Here is a 19,222-nt window from a genome sequence, read left to right on the forward strand (position 1 = left end):
TTTAGTTCTTAGTTCCTTGGTTCTTTAGTTCTTTAGTTCTTAGTTCCTTGGTTCTTTGGTTCTTTAGTTCTTAGTTCCTTGGTTCTTTAGTTCTTTAGTTCTTAGTTCCTTGGTTCTTTGGTTCTTTAGTTCTTAGTTCCTTGGTTCTTTAGTTCTTTAGTTCTTACTTCCTTGGTTCTTTTGTTCTTTAGTTCTTAGTTCCTTGGTTCTTTGGTTCTTTAGTTCTTAGTTCCTTGGTTCTTTAGTTCTTTAGTTCTTAGTTCCTTGGTTCTTTAGTTCTTTAGTTCTTAGTTCCTTGGTTCTTTAGTTCTTTAGTTCTTAGTTCCTTGGTTCTTTAGTTCTTTAGTTCTTAGTTCCTTGGTTCTTTGGTTCTTTAGTTCTTAGTTCCTTGGTTCTTTAGTTCTTTAGTTCTTAGTTCCTTGGTTCTTTGGTTCTTTAGTTCTTTAGTTCTTACTTCCTTGGTTCTTTAGTTCTTAGTTCCTTGGTTCCTTGGTTCTTTAGTTCTTTAGTTCTTACTTCCTTGGTTCTTTAGTTCTTTAGTTCTTAGTTCCTTGGTTCTTTGGTTCTTTAGTTCTTAGTTCCTTGGTTCTTTAGTTCTTTAGTTCTTACTTCCTTGGTTCTTTAGTTCTTTAGTTCTTAGTTCCTTGGTTCTTTAGTTCTTTAGTTCTTACTTCCTTGGTTCTTTAGTTCTTTAGTTCTTAGTTCCTTGGTTCTTTAGTTCTTTAGTTCTTAGTTCCTTGGTTCTTTGGTTCTTTAGTTCTTAGTTCCTTGGTTCTTTAGTTCTTTAGTTCTTACTTCCTTGGTTCTTTTGTTCTTTAGTTCTTAGTTCCTTGGTTCTTTGGTTCTTTAGTTCTTAGTTCCTTGGTTCTTTAGTTCTTTAGTTCTTAGTTCCTTGGTTCTTTGGTTCTTTAGTTCTTAGTTCCTTGGTTCTTTAGTTCTTTAGTTCTTAGTTCCTTGGTTCTTTAGTTCTTTAGTTCTTAGTTCCTTGGTTCTTTGGTTCTTTAGTTCTTAGTTCCTTGGTTCTTTAGTTCTTTAGTTCTTAGTTCCTTGGTTCTTTGGTTCTTTAGTTCTTAGTTCCTTGGTTCTTTAGTTCTTTAGTTCTTACTTCCTTGGTTCTTTAGTTCTTTAGTTCTTAGTTCCTTGGTTCTTTGGTTCTTTAGTTCTTAGTTCCTTGGTTCTTTAGTTCTTTAGTTCTTACTTCCTTGGTTCTTTAGTTCTTTAGTTCTTAGTTCCTTGGTTCTTTGGTTCTTTAGTTCTTAGTTCCTTGGTTCTTTAGTTCTTTAGTTCTTACTTCCTTGGTTCTTTAGTTCTTTAGTTCTTAGTTCCTTGGTTCTTTGGTTCTTTAGTTCTCAGCTGCGGGGTCAAACATTGGTCCAGGATGTGGCTGAAGGATTTGCAGCAGAAAGTCTTGGATGTACGGAAGCCCTTAGCAGACATTTGGCCTATATCTGAATTGATTGTGAGTAAATGTGGGCGTTTCCTGTCCGTCTCTTTGTCCAATCACCAAAGATCCAAACTCACACATTTATCTCTGGACACTTCTGATTGGTTCAAGTGTTTCCATAGATGAGACTGACTGCTGTAAAGAGGCCTTTATTGTAGACTTTCAGTCACATCCTGTCTGTGAGGGCGCAGGGTCACGTGACTCCTCCTCTTCTGTAAACAGCTGAGATAATAAACTGTCATTAATAATCAAAGATCTAAAATCAGATCAATCACATTCTGACAGTCTACGGACTGCTCCTTTAACCACTGAACTCTAATATTTAGACTGATTTATGTTTTATTCCTGTTTTTATTCTCACACTGACGTCAGTCTGATGATTCAGGGTTTTCCTTTCTGTCCTGATAAATCCACAGAAAAACCTGAGAGCTGCAGAATCCCCGGTCCTCATTAATGAGAGGAAATTCAACATTTTTGATTTTTATCTTTAGACACGGACCCGGACCTTCACCACTGTCCCTGTAGTCCGGAATAATCCAGAATAATCCAGAGTAAATGCCGTTTTACGCACAGAATCAAAGTTCTTCCGCCAGATCAGGAAATCTTTCTTATGCTGCTGTCTGTGCTGAGTTTTCCTCTTCTCTCTCTTTTCTCAGTCCTAATTTCTGATTTTCTGTTTGACCTTTTTATCACTGAATAAGAAGAAAATCTGAGATTTAGGTCTGAATCAGGAAAAATTAACCCGAGATAGAAATCATCACATCGATGAGTAATAATCATGAGCCTCGGTCAGACCGGGATGGATGTCAGAGCCTCGGTCAGACCGGGATGTCAGAGCCTCGGTCAGACCGGGATGGATGTTAGAGCCTCGGTCAGACCGGGATGTCAGAGCCTCGGTCAGACCGGGATGTCAGAGCCTCGGTCAGACCGGGATGGATGTTAGAGCCTCGGTCAGACCGGGATGTCATAGCCTCGGTCAGACCAGGTGTTTCTGTGTTCAGTCCGGTCAGAGAAAGGAGAAATGTTCTTTAGATTTAAGTTTGTTTTCTTGTGTTTCTATGGAAGATTTCTCTCTGAGTGATTTTTAAAGGCAGACCACCGGATAAATCTTCATCTAGAGTTTAAACTAAAGTTTTTATCTCTGATTCTTCCTCCTCTGAATATTTTTCTCTCATCATTAAACTCCAGATTCATCATTTCTCTGGAATAAAAGCAGATTGATGTGATCAGGATAAAACCCCGTCAGAATGTTAATGTTAATATATTAATGTTAATGTTAATATATTAATGTTAATGTTAATGTTAATATGTTAATGTTAATGTTAATATATTAATGTTAATGTTAATATATTAATGTTAATGTTAATGTTAATATATTAATGTTAATGTTAATATATTAATGTTAATGTTAATATATTAATGTTAATGTTAATATATTAATGTTAATGTTAATATATTAATGTTAATGTTAATGTTAATATATTAATGTTAATGTTAATATATTAATGTTAATGTTAATATATTAATGTTAATGTTAATATATTAATGTTAATGTTAATATATTAATGTTAATGTTAATGTTAATATGTTAATGTTAATGTTAATATATTAATGTTAATGTTAATATTTTAATGTTAATGTTAATATTGATATATTAATATTAATATATTAGTTTTAATGTTAATGTTAATATATTAATGTTAATGTTAATGTTAATATTGATATATTAATATTAATATATTAGTTTTAATGTTAATGTTAATATATTAATGTTAATGTTAATGTTAATGTTAACATCAATATTGATATATTAATATGAATATATTAGTTTTAATGTTAATGTTAATGTTAATATATTAATGTTAATGTTAATATTGATATATTAATATTAATATATTAGTTTTAATGTTAATGTTAATGTTAATATATTAATGTTAATGTTAATGTTAATGTTAACATCAATATTGATATATTAATATGAATATATTAGTTTTAATGTTAATGTTAATGTTAATATATTAATGTTAATGTTAATATTGATATATTAATATGAATATATTAGTTTTAATGTTAATGTTAATGTTAATGTTAATATATTAATGTTAATGTTAATGTTAATATATTAATGTTAATGTTAATGTTAATATTGATATATTAATATGAACATATAAATGTTCATCTAAATGTTGAAGGCTCGTTTTTAATGTGACATTTTTACCTCTAAAGAAATGATCCCGTCTTCATCCGGACTCTGATCATGTTCAGGTTTTTGTGGTTCTTTTCTTCAGCTGGTCCTGGTCCTGGTCCTGGTCCGGCCTCAGGCCTCAGAAATAATATTTAATATCAGTGATCCTGTCCTGGCTCATAGACTCTGAGATTTGTTTATATTTATTTATATTTGTGTGACTTTATATCCGTGATTTTCCTCTCTAAGATCCTCGATGTTCACCGAGGCCTGAGCAACAATAAAACATTTTTATTTCCTCTGACCGTCAGAGCGGGAAAAAAAAAGATTTTATTTCTATGAAAATAAAAAAAGGATCAGCCTGTTTCTGCTGGCAGCAAAAAAATCACCAAGAATATTTAAACCTCCATGTCTGCCAGCAGCCTCTGATTATTATTATTATTATTATTATTATTATTATTATTATTATTATATCATTATTCGTTATTTAATGTATTAATTATTATTATTATTATTATTATTATTATTATTATTATTATTATATCATTATTCGTTATTTAATGTATTAATTATTATTATTATTATTATTATTATTATTATTATTATATATCATTATTCGTTATTTAATGTATTAATTATTATTATTATTATTATTATTATTATTATTATTATTATTATTATATCATTATTCGTTATTTAATGTATTAATTATTATTATTATTATTATTATTATTATTATTATTATATCATTATTCGTTATTTAATGTATTAATTATTATTATTATTATTATTATTATTATTATTATTATTATTATATATCATTATTCGTTATTTAATGTATTAATTATTAGATATATAATTATATAATCCTGGATCAGAGATTTTTCTAGAACTTTCTTCATCAGCAGTTTTCTTCACTAATGTTTGCTTCTCTATTATTCTATAATTTTACTTTTAAATAAAAGATTATTTGATCATTTTTACCAACCTTAAATCCTCCTGGTTCTCTTCTCTAAAATAAACCGTTTTTACACCAGAAAGAAAGAAGAGATTTATTCTGTTCAGACCCTCTGACGGTCCTGAGATTCAAATGTTTAAATGTAGAAATGAAGAACGATTTCTGCTGCCTCAGCAATTAAAAAGAAATCCTGAGAACCTTCCAGAACTTTCTTTAAGGAACCTTTAAATGTCCCTGCAGGAAGGTTCCTTAAAGAATACAAAAATATATATAAATATAATAATGATAATACTAAAAATAATAATATCAACAACGGTAATAATAATAAAATAATAACAACATCAATGATAATAGTAATAATGATATAATAATAAATAACAATAATAATAAATAACAATAATAATAATGATAATAATAATAATAATAATAATAATAATAATAATAATAATAATGAAATAATAACAACATCAATGATAATAGTAATAATGATATAATAATAAATAACAATAATAATAATGATAATAATAATAATAATAAAATAACGATAACAACATGCGCGTGCACATAAAGACTTGCTGTGCTGTTGTTAGACCTGATGATATTTCACATTAAACACTAACATGCACGCGCTTCTCCCCTATTTATGAAATAATAAAAAACAAAAATCCTCCAGAGCCCTCTTCATCTACGGTCCGAGGATTTTGGCTCCTTTATTCTAACCCTCCTTGTCTTCCAGGCTCGTGCTCGTATTTATACCTTTGACCCCTCCTTGTCTTCCAGGCTCGTGCTCCCCCCGTCAGCAGCAGCACCACGCGGTGTGTTCTGGGTGCACGCGGATCATCTCTGACCGCTTCCTGCTGCGGGTCAATGACGCCTCCTGGCACGAGCAGTGTCTGCAGTGCTGCGCGTGCCAGCAGCAGCTCACCTCCACCTGCTACTGCAGAGACTCAAAGGTGTACTGTCGAGAGGACTACCGGAGGTAAGACCATCTAACCCTGGACTTTAGCGGGACCTCAGAGACAATTAGACAACCCAGCGATCATCAGCGTCTGATGAATATTATTATTACTGTAATAACAAACATTCATTATCTTATTATTGTTATAATTTTGAATGATAATAATCACAACAACAATAATTATGAATGTTGATATTATTATTAATAATATTAATATCATTTTTAGTCTTTTCTAATATAAATATTTAAAGGTAATTTCTACATCTGAGGTCTCCTGGTGCAGAGGAGTCAGTCAGCTTTTTAAAACTCATTTGGTCTAGAGGGGTTTAAAAATAAAAATGTGTGTGTGTGTGTGTGTGTGTAGGTGTGTGTGTGTTTAAAGAAAACAGCTCTATGAGGTGGATGAATATTCCCATAATTGTTTATTTTTGTTGGACAGGAATCCCTGAAAATTTCAGATTTAGATTCATCCAAATAAAAATATGAGAATAAATTTAAAGGAGTCAGAGATGTTGTTGTTGTCTCTGGGCTGCTGGAACCAAAATGTCAGAATTCACCAAAAATACTGGAGAATAAAAACCAGACATCATCAGCAATAAAGATCAGGATAGATGAAACAGGATAGATGAAACAGGATAGATGGAACAGGATAGAAGGATCAGGATAGATGAAACAGGATAGATGGAACAGGATAGATGGAACAGGATAGAAGGATCAGGATTGATGAAACAGGATAGATGAAACAGGATAGATGGAACAGGATAGATGAAACAGGATAGATGGAACAGGATAGAAGGATCAGGATTGATGAAACAGGATAGATGGAACAGGATAGATGGAACAGGATAGATGGAACAGGATAGAAGGATCAGGATAGATGAAACAGGATAGATGGAACAGGATAGATGAAACAGGATAGATGGATCAGGATAGATGGAACAGGATAGAAGGATCAGGATAGATGAAACAGGATAGATGGAACAGGATAGAAGGATCAGGATAGAGGGATCAGGATAGAAGGATCAGGATAGATGGAACAGGATAGATGAAACAGGATAGATGGATCAGGATAGATGGAACAGGATAGAAGGATCAGGATAGATGAAACAGGATAGATGAAACAGGATAGATGGAACAGGATAGATGGAACAGGATAGATGAAACAGGATAGATGGATCAGGATAGATGGAACAGGATAGAAGGATCAGGATAGATGAAACAGGATAGATGGAACAGGATAGAAGGATCAGGATAGAGGGATCAGGATAGAAGGATCAGGATAGATGGAACAGGATAGATGGAACAGGATAGATGGAACAGGATAGAAGGATCAGGATAGATGAAACAGGATAGATGGAACAGGATAGATGGAACAGGATAGATGAAACAGGATAGATGGAACAGGATAGAAGGATCAGGATTGATGAAACAGGATAGATGGAACAGGATAGAAGGATCAGGATTGATGAAACAGGATAGATGAAACAGGATAGATGGAACAGGATAGATGAAACAGGATAGATGGAACAGGATAGAAGGATCAGGATTGATGAAACAGGATAGATGGAACAGGATAGATGGAACAGGATAGATGGAACAGGATAGAAGGATCAGGATAGATGAAACAGGATAGATGGAACAGGATAGATGAAACAGGATAGATGGATCAGGATAGATGGAACAGGATAGAAGGATCAGGATAGATGAAACAGGATAGATGGAACAGGATAGAAGGATCAGGATAGAGGGATCAGGATAGAAGGATCAGGATAGATGGAACAGGATAGATGAAACAGGATAGATGGATCAGGATAGATGGAACAGGATAGAAGGATCAGGATAGATGAAACAGGATAGATGAAACAGGATAGATGGAACAGGATAGATGGAACAGGATAGATGAAACAGGATAGATGGATCAGGATAGATGGAACAGGATAGAAGGATCAGGATAGATGAAACAGGATAGATGGAACAGGATAGAAGGATCAGGATAGAGGGATCAGGATAGAAGGATCAGGATAGATGGAACAGGATAGATGGAACAGGATAGATGGAACAGGATAGAAGGATCAGGATAGATGAAACAGGATAGATGGAACAGGATAGATGGAACAGGATAGATGAAACAGGATAGATGGATCAGGATAGATGAAACAGGATAGATGGAACAGGATAGATGGAACAGGATAGAAGGATCAGGATTGATGAAACAGGATAGATGAAACAGGATAGATGGAACAGGATAGATGAAACAGGATAGATGGAACAGGATAGAAGGATCAGGATAGATGAAACAGGATAGATGGAACAGGATAGATGGAACAGGATAGAAGGATCAGGATTGATGAAACAGGATAGATGAAACAGGATAGATGGAACAGGATAGATGAAACAGGATAGATGGAACAGGATAGAAGGATCAGGATTGATGAAACAGGATAGATGGAACAGGATAGATGGAACAGGATAGATGGAACAGGATAGAAGGATCAGGATAGATGAAACAGGATAGATGGAACAGGATAGATGAAACAGGATAGATGGATCAGGATAGATGGAACAGGATAGAAGGATCAGGATAGATGAAACAGGATAGATGGAACAGGATAGAAGGATCAGGATAGAGGGATCAGGATAGAAGGATCAGGATAGATGGAACAGGATAGATGAAACAGGATAGATGGATCAGGATAGATGGAACAGGATAGAAGGATCAGGATAGATGAAACAGGATAGATGAAACAGGATAGATGGAACAGGATAGATGGAACAGGATAGATGAAACAGGATAGATGGATCAGGATAGATGGAACAGGATAGAAGGATCAGGATAGATGAAACAGGATAGATGGAACAGGATAGAAGGATCAGGATAGAGGGATCAGGATAGAAGGATCAGGATAGATGGAACAGGATAGATGGAACAGGATAGATGGAACAGGATAGAAGGATCAGGATAGATGAAACAGGATAGATGGAACAGGATAGATGGAACAGGATAGATGAAACAGGATAGATGGATCAGGATAGATGAAACAGGATAGATGAAACAGGATAGATGAAACAGGATATATGAAACCGGATAGAAGGATCAGGTTAGTTGAAACAGGATAGATGAATCAGGATAGATGAAACAGGATAGATGGATCAGGATAGATGAATCAGGATAGATGAATCAGGATAGAAGGATCAGGATAGAAGGATCAGGATAGAAGGATCAGGATAGAAGGATCAGGATAGAGGGATCAGGATAGAGGGATCAGGATAGATGAAACAGGATAGAAGGATCAGGAAAGAAGGATCAGGATAGAGGGATCAGGATAGATGAAACAGGATAGATGAATCAGGACAGATGAAACAGGATAGATGAAACAGGATAGATGAAACAGGATAGATGAAACAGGATAGATGGAACAGGATAGAAGGATCAGGATAGATGAAACAGGATAGACGGAACAGGATAGATGGAACAGGATAGAAGGATCAGGATAGACGAATCAGGATAGAAGGATTAGGATAGATGGATCAGGATAGAAGGATCAGGATAGAAGGATCAGGACAGATGAATCAGGATAGAAGGATCAGGATAGAAGGATCAGGATAGATGAATCAGGACAGAAGGATCAGGATAGAAGGATCAGGATAGATGAATCAGGATAGAAGGATCAGGAAAGATGGATCAGGATAGAAGGATCAGGATAGATGAATCAGGATAGAAGGATCAGGATAGATGAATCAGGATAGAAGGATCAGGATAGATGGATCAGGATAGATGGAACAGGATAGATGGATCAGGATAGATGAAACAGGATAGATGAAACAGGATAGAAGGATCAGGATAGATGGATCACGATAGAAGGATCAGGATAGATGAAACAGGAAAGATGAAACAGGATAGATGAAACAGGATAGAAGGATCAGGATAGAGGGATCAGGATAGATGAAACAGGATAGATGAAACAGGATAGATGAAACAGGATAGATGGAACAGGATAGAAGGATCAGGATAGATGAAACAGGATAGATGGAACAGGATAGATGGAACAGGATAGAAGGATCAGGATAGATGAAACAGGATAGATGGAACAGGATAGATGGAACAGGATAGATGAAACAGGATAGATGGAACAGGATAGAAGGATCAGGATAGATGAAACAGGATAGATGGAACAGGATAGATGGAACAGGATAGAAGGATCAGGATAGATGAAACAGGATAGATGGAACAGGATAGATGGAACAGGATAGATGAAACAGGATAGATGGAACAGGATAGATGGAACAGGATAGATGAAACAGGATAGATGGATCAGGATAGATGGAACAGGATAGAAGGATCAGGATAGATGAAACAGGATAGATGGAACAGGATAGAAGGATCAGGATAGAGGGATCAGGATAGAAGGATCAGGATAGATGGAACAGGATAGATGGAACAGGATAGATGGAACAGGATAGAAGGATCAGGATAGATGAAACAGGATAGATGGAACAGGATAGATGGAACAGGATAGATGAAACAGGATAGATGGATCAGGATAGATGAAACAGGATAGATGAAACAGGATAGATGAAACAGGATATATGAAACCGGATAGAAGGATCAGGTTAGTTGAAACAGGATAGATGAATCAGGATAGATGAAACAGGATAGATGGATCAGGATAGATGAATCAGGATAGATGAATCAGGATAGAAGGATCAGGATAGAAGGATCAGGATAGAAGGATCAGGATAGAAGGATCAGGATAGAGGGATCAGGATAGAGGGATCAGGATAGATGAAACAGGATAGAAGGATCAGGAAAGAAGGATCAGGATAGAGGGATCAGGATAGATGAAACAGGATAGATGAATCAGGACAGATGAAACAGGATAGATGAAACAGGATAGATGAAACAGGATAGATGAAACAGGATAGATGGAACAGGATAGAAGGATCAGGATAGATGAAACAGGATAGATGGATCAGGATAGATGGAACAGGATAGAAGGATCAGGATAGATGAAACAGGATAGACGGAACAGGATAGATGGAACAGGATAGAAGGATCAGGATAGACGAATCAGGATAGAAGGATTAGGATAGATGGATCAGGATAGAAGGATCAGGATAGAAGGATCAGGACAGATGAATCAGGATAGAAGGATCAGGATAGAAGGATCAGGATAGATGAATCAGGACAGAAGGATCAGGATAGAAGGATCAGGATAGATGAATCAGGATAGAAGGATCAGGAAAGATGGATCAGGATAGAAGGATCAGGATAGATGAATCAGGATAGAAGGATCAGGATAGATGAATCAGGATAGAAGGATCAGGATAGATGGATCAGGATAGATGGAACAGGATAGATGGATCAGGATAGATGAAACAGGATAGATGAAACAGGATAGAAGGATCAGGATAGATGGATCACGATAGAAGGATCAGGATAGATGAAACAGGAAAGATGAAACAGGATAAATGAAACAGGATAGAAGGATCAGGATAGAGGGATCAGGATAGATGAAACAGGATAGATGAAACAGGATAGATGAAACAGGATAGAAGGACCAGGATAGAAGGATCAGGATAGATGAAACAGGATAGATGAAACAGGATAGATGGAACAGGATAGAAGGATCAGGATAGAAGGATCAGGATAGATGAAACAGGAAAGATGAAACAGGATAGATGAAACAGGATAGAAGGATCAGGATAGATGGATCAGGATAGAGGGATCAGGATAGATGAAACAGGATAGATGAAACAGGATAGATGAAACAGGATAGATGAAACAGGATAGATGGAACAGGATAGAAGGATCAGGATAGATGAAACAGGATAGATGGAACAGGATAGATGGAACAGGATAGAAGGATCAGGATAGACGAATCAGGATAGAAGGATCAGGATAGACGAATCAGGATAGAAGGATCAGGATAGATGGATCAGGATAGAAGGATCAGGATAGAAGGATCAGGATAGAAGGATCAGGACAGATGAATCAGGATAGAAGGATCAGGATAGAAGGATCAGGATAGATGAATCAGGATAGACGGAACAGGATAGATGGAACAGGATTGAAGGATCAGGATAGAAGGATCAGGATAGATGGATCAGGATAGAAGGATCAGGATAGATGAATCAGGATAGAAGGATCAGGATAGATGAATCAGGATAGAAGGATCAGGATAGATGGATCAGGATAGAAGGAACAGGATAGATGGAACAGGATAGAAGGATCAGGATAGATGGATCAGGATAGAAGGATCAGGATAGATGAAACAGGAAAGATGAAACAGGATAGATGAAACAGGATAGAAGGATCAGGATAGATGGATCAGGATAGAAGGATCAGGATAGATGAAACAGGATAGAAGGATCAGGATAGAAGGATCAGGATAGAGGGATCAGGATAGATGAAACAGGATAGATGAAACAGGATAGATGAAACAGGATAGAAGGATCAGGATAGATGGATCAGGATAGAAGGATCAGGATAGAAGGATCAGGATAGATGAAACAGGATAGAAGGATCAGGATAGAAGGATCAGGATAGAAGGATCAGGATAGATGGATCGGGATAGAAGGATCAGGATAGAAGGATCAGGATAGATGGATCAGGATAGATGAATCAGGATAGAAGGATCAGGATAGATGGATCAAGATAGAAGGATCAGGATAGATGGACCAGGATAGAAGGATCAGGATAGATGAATCAGGATACAAGGATCAGGATAGAAGGATCAGGATAGAAGGATCAGGATAGATGAATCAGGATAGAAGGATCAGGATAAAAGGATCAGGATAGAAGGTTCAGGATAGATGAATCAGGATAGAAGGATCAGGATAGATGAATCAGGATAGATGAATCAGGATAGAAGGATCAGGATAGATTAATCAGGATAGAAGGATCAGGATAGAAGGTTCAGGATAGATGGATCAGGATAGATGAATCAGGATAGAAGGATCAGGATAGATGAATCAGGATAGAAGGATCAGGATAGATGGATCAGGATAGAAGAATCAGGATAGAAGGATCAGGATAGAAGGATCAGGATTGAAGGATCAGGATAGATGAATCAGGATAGAAGGATCAGGATAGATGAATCAGGATAGACGAATCAGGATAGAAGGATCAGGATAGATGGATCAGGATAGAAGGATCAGGATAGAAGGATCAGGATAGAAGGATCAGGACAGATGAATCAGGATAGAAGGATCAGGATAGAAGGATCAGGATAGATGAATCAGGACAGAAGGATCAGGATAGAAGGATCAGGATAGAAGGATCAGGATAGATGGATCAGGATAGAAGGTTCAGGATAGATGAATCAGGATAGAAAGATCAGGATAGATGTATCAGGATAGAAGAATCAGAATAGATGAATCAGGATAGAAGGATCAGGATAGAAGGATCAGGATAGAAGGATCAGGATAGATGGATCAGGATAGAAGGATCAGGATAGATGAATCAGGATAGATGGATCAGGATAGAAGGATCGGGACAGACGAATCAGGATAGAAGGATCAGGATAGAAGAATCAGGATAGAAGGATCAGGATAGATGAATCAGGATAGAAAGATCACGATAGATGAATCAGGATAGAAGGATCAGGATAGAAAAATCAGGATAGAAGGATCAGGATAGAAGGATCAGGATAGATGAATCAGGATAGACGGATCAGGATAGATGAATCAGGATAAAAAGATCAGGATAGATGAATCAGGATAGAAGGATCAGGATAGATGAATCAGGATAGAAAGATCAGGATAGATGAATCAGGATAGAAAGATCAGGATAGATGAATCAGGATAGAAGGATCAGGATAGAAGGATCAGGATAGAAGGATCAGGGTAGATGAATCAGGATAGAAAGATTAGGATAGATGAGTCAGGATAGAAGGATCAGGATAGATGAATCAGGATAGAAGAATCAGGATAGACGAATCAGGATAGAAGGATCAGGATAGATGGATCAGGATAGATGAATCAGGATAGAAGGATCAGGATAGAAGGTTCAGGATAGATGGATCAGGATAGATGAATCAGGATAGAAGGATCAGGATAGATGAATCAGGATAGAAGGATCAGGATAGATGGATCAGGATAGATGAATCAGGATAGAAGGATCAGGATAGATGGATCAGGATTGAAGGATCAGGATAGATGAATCAGGATAGAAGGATCAGGATAGATGAATCAGGATAGACGAATCAGGATAGAAGGATCAGGATAGATGGATCAGGATAGAAGGATCAGGATAGAAGGATCAGGATAGAAGGATCAGGACAGATGAATCAGGATAGAAGGATCAGGATAGAAGGATCAGGATAGATGAATCAGGACAGAAGGATCAGGATAGAAGGATCAGGATAGAAGGATCAGGATAGAAGGATCAGGATAGATGGATCAGGATAGAAGGTTCAGGATAGATGAATCAGGATAGAAAGATCAGGATAGATGTATCAGGATAGAAGAATCAGAATAGATGAATCAGGATAGAAGGATCAGGATAGAAGGATCAGGATAGAAGGATCAGGATAGATGGATCAGGATAGAAGGATCAGGATAGATGAATCAGGATAGACGAATCAGGATAGAAGGATCAGGATAGATGGATCAGGATAGAAGGATCAGGATAGAAGGATCAGGATAGAAGGATCAGGACAGATGAATCAGGATAGAAGGATCAGGATAGAAGGATCAGGATAGAAGGATCAGGATAGATGGATCAGGATAGAAGGTTCAGGATAGATGAATCAGGATAGAAAGATCAGGATAGATGTATCAGGATAGAAGAATCAGAATAGATGAATCAGGACAGAAGGATCAGGATAGAAGGATCAGGATAGAAGGATCAGGATAGATGGATCAGGATAGAAGGATCAGGATAGATGAATCAGGATAGAAGGATCAAGATAGAAGGATCAGGATAGATGAATCAGGATAGATGCATCAGGATAGAAGGATCAGGATAGAAGGATCAGGATAGAAGGATCAGGATAGATGAAACAGGATATATGAAACAGGATAGATGAAACAGGATAGAAGGATCAGGATAGAAGGATCAGGATAGAAGGATCAGGATAGATGGATCAGGATAGATGGATCAGGATAGAAGGATCAGGACAGACGAATCAGGATAGAAGGATCAGGATAGAAGAATCAGGATAGAAGGATCAGGATAGATGAATCAGGATAGAAAGATCAGGATAGATGAATCAGGATAGAAGGATCAGGATAGAAAAATCAGGATAGAAGGATCAGGATAGAAGGATCAGGATAGATGAATCAGGATAGACGGATCAGGATAGATGAATCAGGATAAAAAGATCAGGATAGATGAATCAGGATAGAAGGATCAGGATAGATGAATCAGGATAGAAAGATCAGGATAGATGAATCAGGATAGAAGGATCAGGATAGAAGGATCAGGATAGAAGGATCAGGATAGATGAATCAGGATAGAAAGATTAGGATAGATGAGTCAGGATAGAAGGATCAGGATAGATGAATCAGGATAGAAGAATCAGGATAGACGAATCAGGATAGAAGGATCAGGATAGATGGATCAGGATAGAAGGATCAGGATAGATGAATCAGGATAGAAGGATCAGGATAGAAGGATCAGGATAGATGAATCAGGATAGAAGGATCAGGATAGAAGGATCAGGATAGAAGGATCAGGATAGAAGGATCAGGATAGATGGATCAGGATAGAAGGATCAGGATAGATGAATCAGGATAGATGAATCAGGATAGAAGGATCAGGATAGAAGGGTCAGGATAGAAGGATCAGGATAGATGAATCAGGATAGAAGGATCAGGATAGATGAATCAGGATAGAAGGATCAAGATAGAAGGATCAGGATAGATGAATCAGGATAGAAGGATCAGGATAGAGGAATCAGGATAGAAGGATCAGGATAGAAGGATCAGGATAGATGAAACAGGATATATGAAACAGGATAGATGAAACAGGATAGAAGGATCAGGATAGAAGGATCAGGATAGATGGATCAGGATAGAAGGATCAGGATAGATGAATCAGGATAGAAGGATCAGGATAGAAGAATCTGGATATATGAAACAGGATAGATGAAACAGGATAGAAGGATCAGGATAGAAGGATCAGGATAGATGGATCAGGATAGAAGGATCAGGATAGATGGATCAGGATAGAAGGATCAGGAGAGACGAATCAGGATAGATGGATCAGGATAGAAGGATCAGGACAGACGAATCAGGATAGAAGGATCGGGATAGATGAATCAGGATAGAAAGATCAGGATAGATGAATCAGGATAGAAGGATCAGGATAGAAGAATCAGGATAATAGGATCAGGATAGAAGGATCAGGATAGAAGGATCGGGATAGATGAATCAGGATAGACGGATCAGGATAGATGAATCAGGATAGAAAGATCAGGATAGATTAATCAGGATAGAAGGATCAGGATAGATGAATCAGGATAGAAAGATCAGGATAGATGAATCAGGATAGAAGGATCAGGATAGATGAATCAGGATAGATGGATCAGGATAGAAGGATCAGGATAGAAGGATCAGGGTAGATTAATCAGGATAGAAAGATCAGGATAGATGAGTCAGGATAGACGAATCAGGATAGAAGGATCAGGATAGATGGATCAGGATAGAAGGATCAGGATAGAAGGATCAGGATAGAAGGATCAGGACAGATGAATCAGGATAGAAGATTCAGGATAGACGAATCAGGATAGAAGGATCAGGATAGATGGATCAGGATAGAAGGATCAGGATAGAAGGATCAGGATAGATGAATCAGGATAGACGGATCAGGATAGATGAATCAGGATAGAAAGATCAGGATAGATGAATCAGGATAGAAGGATCAGGATAGATGAATCAGGATAGAAAGATCAGGATAGATGAATCAGGATAGACGGATCAGGATAGATGAATCAGGATAGATGGATCAGGATAGAAGGATCAGGATAGAAGGATCAGGGTAGATTAATCAGGATAGAAGAATCAGGATAGACGAATCAGGATAGAAGGATCAGGATAGATGGATCAGGATAGAAGGATCAGGATAGAAGGATCAGGATAGAAGGATCAGGACAGACGAATCAGGATAGAAGGATCAGGATAGAAGAATCAGGATAGAAGGATCAGGATAGATGAATCAGGATAGAAAGATCAGGATAGATGAATCAGGATAGAAGGATCAGGATAGAAGAATCAGGATAGAAGGATCAGGATAGAAGGATCGGGATAGAAGGATCGGGATAGATGAATCAGGATAGATGGATCAGGATAGAAGGATCAGGATAGAAGGATCAGGGTAGATGAATCAGGATAGAAAGATCAGGATAGATGAGTCAGGATAGAAGGATCAGGATAGATGAATCAGGATAGAAGAATCAGGATAGACGAATCAGGATCGACGGATCAGGATAGATGGATCAGGATAGAAGGATCAGGATAGAAGGATCAGGATAGATGGATCAGGATAGATGAATCAGGACAGAAGGATCAGGATAGAAGGATCAGGATAGAAGGATCAGGATAGATGGATCAGGATAGAAGGATCAGGATAGATGAATCAGGATAGAAGGATCAGGATAGATGAATCAGGATAGAAGAATCAGGATAGATGAATCAGGATAGAAGGATCAGGATAGATGAATCAGGATAGAAGGATCAGGATAGAAGGACCAGGATAGAAGGATCAGGATAGATGAATCAGGATAGTAGGATCAGGATAGAAGGACCAGGATAGAAGGATAAGGATAGATGAATCAGAATAGTTGGATCATAATAGATGAATCAGGATAGAAGGATCAGGATCGAAGGATCAGGATAGAAGGATCAGGATAGATGGATCAGGATAGAAGGATCAGGATAGAAGAATAAGGATAGATGAATCAGAATAGTTGGATCATAATAGATGAATCAGGATAGAAGGATCAGGATCGAAGGATCAGGATAGAAGGATCAGGATAGATGGATCAGGATAGAAGGATCAGGATAGATGAATCAGGATAGAAGGATCAGGATAGATGAAAGATCAGGATAGATGAAGGATCAGGATAGATGAACCAGGATAGAAGGATCAGGATAGATGGATCAGGATAGATGAACCAGGATAGAAGGATCAGGATAGAAGGATCAGGATAGATGAATCAGGATAGAAGGATCAGGATAGATGAATCAGGATAGAAGGATCAGGATAGATGGATCAGGATAGATGGATCAGGATAGATGAATCAGGATAGAAGGATCAGGATAGATGAAAGATCAGGATAGATGAAGGATCAAGATAGATGAAGGATCAGGATAGATGAAGGATCAGGATAGATGAATCAGGATAGAAGGATCAGGATAGATGGATCAGGATAGATGGATCAGGATAGATGAATCAGGATAGATGAATCAGGATAGAAGGATCAGGATAGATGGATCAGGATAGATGGATCAGGATAGATGAATCAGGATAGAAGGATCAGGATAGATGAAAGATCAGGATAGATGAAGGATCAAGATAGATGAAGGATCAGGATAGATGAAGGATCAGGATAGATGAAGGATCAGGATAGATGAAGGATCAGGATAGATGAAGGATCAGGATAGATGAAGGATCAGGATAGATGAGGGCTGCTGCATGTTTGCTTTAATTGTGTGTCTGACTTCGGTGTTCTAGTTTAAAATGTTGGATCGATGAGATTGGAGCAGATTTCTGCAGACTGCTGTGAAGTCTTGGATGTTTGGAGCTGAACATGTTCTGTTGGTTTAATAATGATGTGACTGGACTCAGCGGGCCTACAAAGACCAGAATGCACTTTAAGAAATATCAGATTTGTGTTTTTGTGATTTTTCCTCCAAAGAGACGGTGGAACATGCAGAGACCAATGATCATGCAGGAAGTGGCTTGGAAGGTAACGTCCTGTTTCAGGATCATGTGCATGAACAGAGCAGATAAACGTTGGTCTGCAGACGTGCTGAAAACATCATGAAAACATAACAGGCTGATAAAATGGGGCTGTTATGGTGACAGGGAGCGTAGGAGGGTAGAAGAAGGTGTTAGGATTACAGCTGAAGAAGAAGGAGACATGCAGGCTGCTGCAGGAGTCTCAGTGGGGGCTGTTGTTGTTTGGGGGGGTCATTCTGCAGAGGGCTGGTCTTGTTTTCTGGAACATAGCTGTTATACTCCAAGGTTAAGACTCCCTGGGTCAGGATTTAACCCTCCAGCTATAACAGAGATACATTCATTAACATATGAATGTATTAGTTAGTTCCACCTCTAGGGGGCTCTCTATCAAAACAACGGCAGGTGATGAGCGTCGTGGCTGCTCAGCTCTCTTTGAATCAGAAAGCTGCTGTCCTGTTGCTGTACCTCAGGCATGTTTTATCCCCTCCAGCATCGTTCAGCCTGATTGATGTTTGCTGTCCACCAATCAGAGCGCTGAGGCCTTTGCCCCGCCGCCATCATGCAGCTCAGCGAGAGGCTGCAGCATCAGGAGTACCTCCCTACGGGGATCTTTCATTGGCTGGGGTTTATGTGTGATGTAGTCTAAGTGTGGGGGGTGGAGCCCTCCACCCTGAGGCTCTGGAGTGTGGAAGTGTTAAACCAGCGTTTGCTCCCGTACCTGACCTGACTGAGGGTCATTTTCGCTGAATCAAACGGGTCAGGGGGGAACACGG

The 19,222-nt window shown here is 37.8% G+C and overlaps 1 protein-coding gene across 1 annotated transcript in view; it reads left to right on the forward strand.

The window, feature by feature from the left end:
* Positions 1–19,222, forward strand: part of LOC121524834 (LIM homeobox transcription factor 1-beta-like) — an 87,608-nt gene that overhangs the window by 8,770 nt on the left and 59,616 nt on the right. Inside the window, exon 2 of the mRNA XM_041810348.1 lies at positions 5,368–5,566. Coding sequence (XP_041666282.1) covers positions 5,368–5,566 — 199 coding nt within the window. The remainder of the gene's footprint in view (positions 1–5,367; positions 5,567–19,222) is intronic.

The sequence above is a fragment of the Cheilinus undulatus genome, linkage group 17, assembly GCF_018320785.1.
Source record: "Cheilinus undulatus linkage group 17, ASM1832078v1, whole genome shotgun sequence".
Lineage (NCBI taxonomy): Eukaryota > Metazoa > Chordata > Actinopteri > Labriformes > Labridae > Cheilinus > Cheilinus undulatus.